Raw genomic sequence first — 3,871 nt, 5'->3', positions numbered from 1 at the left:
TTATATGTTTTATATTTTTATTTATGGGAGTGTTTTACTCCCTGGATTATTATGTAATGACTTTTTGATTTAGTTTATTTGAAGTTATAATTTTTTTTTTTGAAAATTTAGTGACCCAACTTAGCATATTGTTTCCGGCAATACACCCTATATTAAGACAGGTCATTACAGTTGGTATCAGAGCTGAATGGTTTTGAGGCTTGCTTAAGTAAGTTACTTGGAATCTAAGCAATTGACTCGACCATAGAGTGAGGATTACTTGGGTAGTAAGAAATGGTAATTGCTTTTAGAAAAGCAAGGAAGTATGTAAGACTACATATAAATTTCTGTTTTTGTAGGATGCCTCCTAGAAGAAGAACCTCTGCTGAGAAGGAGTCTTCTCGCCAACGTCTGAGAGCTCTAGAGAATGCTCTCATTGCCCTCGCAAATCGATCCACTGTTCCGGCAAATAACCAGTCTGTCTTTGATCGGTTTGATCGTCACCGTCCCCCAGCCTATGAGGGTACTGCCGATCCTGTTGTTCTCGAAGGTTGGTTGCGTAAGATAGAAAAACTCTTTGACGCGACCGGCTGCCCAGATGCTGAAAAGGTAGCTATTGGCTCGTATTACCTGAAGAAAGAGGCTGACAACTGGTGGGGTATGGTCAAAGCTGAATGTCTTGCTACCTCTGGCTTTGGGTGGGAAAAGTTCTCCAGGAAGTTGAAGGAGAGATTCTATCCGGACGAGTTGAGGTGGCTTAAAAGAGAAGAGTTTCTCTCTCTGAAACATGGTTCTATGTCGGTGCAAGCATATACTAACAAGTTCACAGAGTTGTCTCGTTTTGCTGCTGTTTTGATCCCTTCTGAAGCTGAGAAAGTGAGGTTGTATGTGAGGAGGTTAGACGCTTGGATTAGGGTACCAATGATGTGTTCAGGTGCTGCTACTTTCCAGAGGGCTTATGAAGTTGCCCTTAGTGCTTATGCTGCAGTTCAGGAGGAAGAAGATGCTAGGCGTGCTCTCACAGCCAAGAGGCCCCCTCCCTCATTTCATACTGCAAACCCCTCCAAGAAGTCTAAGCTTATTCCTGCGAACAAGGGGAGTACTTCTGATTCTAGACCAAAGAAGTGTTTCAAGTGCCAGAAAGATTGGCACGCTGGCAAAAATTGTGATGGTTCTAATGTCAAGTGTTTCTATTGCAATGATGAGGGTCACCATTCGTACTCTTGCCCTAAGAATTCTGATGCAAGCAAGACAATTACTGGTAGTTATGCCCCCCTCCGTAACAGGGTTTATAATATGTCCGAAACCGAGGAAGAATCGGATGTTGATGTCATTGCTGGTACTATTCTCGTAAACTCTATTCCTGCTTATGTTTTATTTGATACTGGGCTACTGCTTCTTTCATCTCTTCTTCCTTTACTGAAACAGCCAAGTTGAACTCTTCTATGTCTGTTAAATCTGTGATCTCCCTTCCTAATGGGGAGAAAATTTCTTGTCATTGCACTTTTCAAAGCGTTCCTGTTATCATTAACGAGGTAGAATTGACTGCAAATCTTAAAGAGTTCCCCATGGACGAATTCGATGTGATATTCGGCATGGATTGGTTGAAGGAATACCGAGCTGTATTCCATTGTAGGGATAAGAAGGTGGTGTTGAGAAACCATAAAGGGGAGAGAGTTTCTTATTCTAACACCAAAGCAAAGCCTGGTATGAAGATCATCTCTGCTATGAAGATGATGAAAATACAATGGAAAGGGAATCAAGTTTTTTTTGTGCAAAGTGACTGAAGTCTCCGAAGGCGTTAAGCTTGAAGAGATTCCCATTTTCAGAGACTATCCAGATGTATTTCCCGAAGAATTACCTTGAATCCCTCCCAAAAGAGATGTAGAATTTGGGATTGATTTGATTCCAGGTACCGCTCCTATTTCTAAACCCCCCTATAGAATGGCACCCTCAGAAATGCAAGAGTTAAAGACTCAGTTGCAAGAGCTTATCGATAAGGGTTTTATAAAGCCTAGTGCTTCTCCTTGGGGTGCTCCAGTTCTATTTGTGAAGAAGAAAGATGGTAGTATGCGGCTGTGTGTTGACTACCGTGAACTGAACAAGGTAACTATCAAAAATAGATATCCCTTGCCAAGAATTGACGATCTTTTTGATCAATTAAAAGGTGCGGGTGTCTTTTCTAAGATTGACCTTAGGACTGGTTACCATCAGATCCCCGTGAGGGAAGATGATATTCAAAATACGGCTTTCCGGACTAGATATGGGCATTATGAATTTGTCGTTATGCCCTTCGGTCTTACGAATGCCCCTGCTGTGTTTATGGACCAGATGAATAGGTCCTTTCACGATTTGTTGGATGAATGTGTAGTTGTCTTCATTGACGACATCTTGGTATTCTCAAAGGATGAAGAAGAGCATGTTAAACATCTAGAAATGGTGTTAAACATTCTCAAGAAGCAGAAATGGTTTGCCAAGTTCTCAAAATGTGAATTCTGGCTTAAGAAAGTGGCATTTTTAGGCCATGTTATTAGCAAGGAAGGTGTGAAGGTTGATCCAGCGAAGATTAAAGCTATTCTAGAATGGGCAAGTCCCTCTGGTGTAACTGAAGTTCGGAGTTTTCTAGGACTTGCAGGCTATTATCGAAGGTTTGTGAATAACTTCTCTATTATTGCTCAACCTCTGACAAAGTTGATGAAGAAAGACTGCAAGTTTAGATGGTCTGAAGAGTGCGAAAAGGTTTTTCAGTTTTTGAAAGAAAAGCTCACATCTGCTCCTGTCTTAGTCTTGCCGACAGAAGGAGAGGACTATGAGGTGTTCAGTGATGCCTCGAAGAGTGGACTAGGGTGTGTGTTGATGCAACGAGGTAAGGTTATTGCCTATGCTTCAAGGCAATTAAAAGTTCATGAGAAGAATTACCCTACGTATGATCTTGAATTGGCTGTAGTGGTGTTTGCATTAAAGATTTGGCGACACTATTTATATGGTGTTTCGTGCAAAATTTACACTGATCATAAAAGCCTCAAGTATATTTTCACTCAGAAAGAATTGAATATGCGTCAGAGGCGTTGGCTCGAGCTTATCAAGGATTATGATTTGACCTTGGAGTATAAGGAAGGAAAGGCTAATAGGGTTGCTGATGCCCTGAGTTGAAAGCCTGGACCCTTGCTAAATTTTATGAAGGTTCTCTCCAAGGATTTATGTGATGAATTCTGCAAGATGGAAATTGAAGTGGTATCATTGGATGGGGTTAAAGCTCGCTTAAGCGCTATGAGTTCTGAGCCTGCTCTTTACGTTGAGTTAAGAGAGAAGCAACAAAATGATCCTAAGCTTCGGAAGATTCGAGCTGCAAAGGCTCAAGGATGAGCTGTGAGTTTTGATATTGCAGAGGATAGGAGTATAATGTTCAAAGGGCGATGGTGTGTGCCTAATGATCCGATTTTGAAAAACGAAATCATGAGTGAAGCTCATAACACTCCTTATTCAGTGCATCCTCGAGGTTCGAAGATGTATAAGGACCTCAAGCTAAGCTTTTGGTGGCCTTGTATGAAAAAGGAGGTTGCTGAATTTGTTGCCAAGTGTTTGGTGTGTCAGAAGGTGAAGATTGAGCATCAAAGGCCAGGTGGTTTGTTACAACCCCTTCCTATTCCAGCATGGAAGTTTGACTCCGTTTCCATGGATTTTGTAATGGGGCTTCGTAATGCCGCTGGTGGCTTGAATGCAGTGTGGGTAATAGTTGATCGCTTGACCAAGGTTGCCAGATTTGTTCCTATGCAGAAGACTTGGTTAATGGAGCAAATGGCGGAGGCTTATTCAAATGAAATCGTAAGGTTGCATGGTGTACCTAGGGAAAATGTTTCCGATCGTGATCCAATGTTCTTATCTCATTTCT

At 41.7% G+C, this 3,871-nt stretch overlaps 1 protein-coding gene across 1 annotated transcript; it reads left to right on the top strand.

Moving 5' to 3' along the window:
- The first annotated feature begins 273 nt into the window (after nt 1–273).
- On the top strand, nt 274–1,416 carry LOC130798916 (uncharacterized). Its single transcript, XM_057662011.1, has one exon. It carries the CDS (start codon nt 274–276, stop codon nt 1,414–1,416), a length of 1,143 nt encoding a protein of 380 aa, XP_057517994.1.
- Nucleotides 1,417–3,871: the final 2,455 nt, after the last annotated feature.

The sequence above is a fragment of the Amaranthus tricolor genome, chromosome 13 (genome assembly GCF_026212465.1).
Source record: "Amaranthus tricolor cultivar Red isolate AtriRed21 chromosome 13, ASM2621246v1, whole genome shotgun sequence".
Taxonomy (NCBI): Eukaryota; Viridiplantae; Streptophyta; class Magnoliopsida; order Caryophyllales; family Amaranthaceae; genus Amaranthus; species Amaranthus tricolor.
Note: the sequence above shows the minus strand (reverse complement) of the source record. Positions and strands in the feature narration are given on the sequence as shown.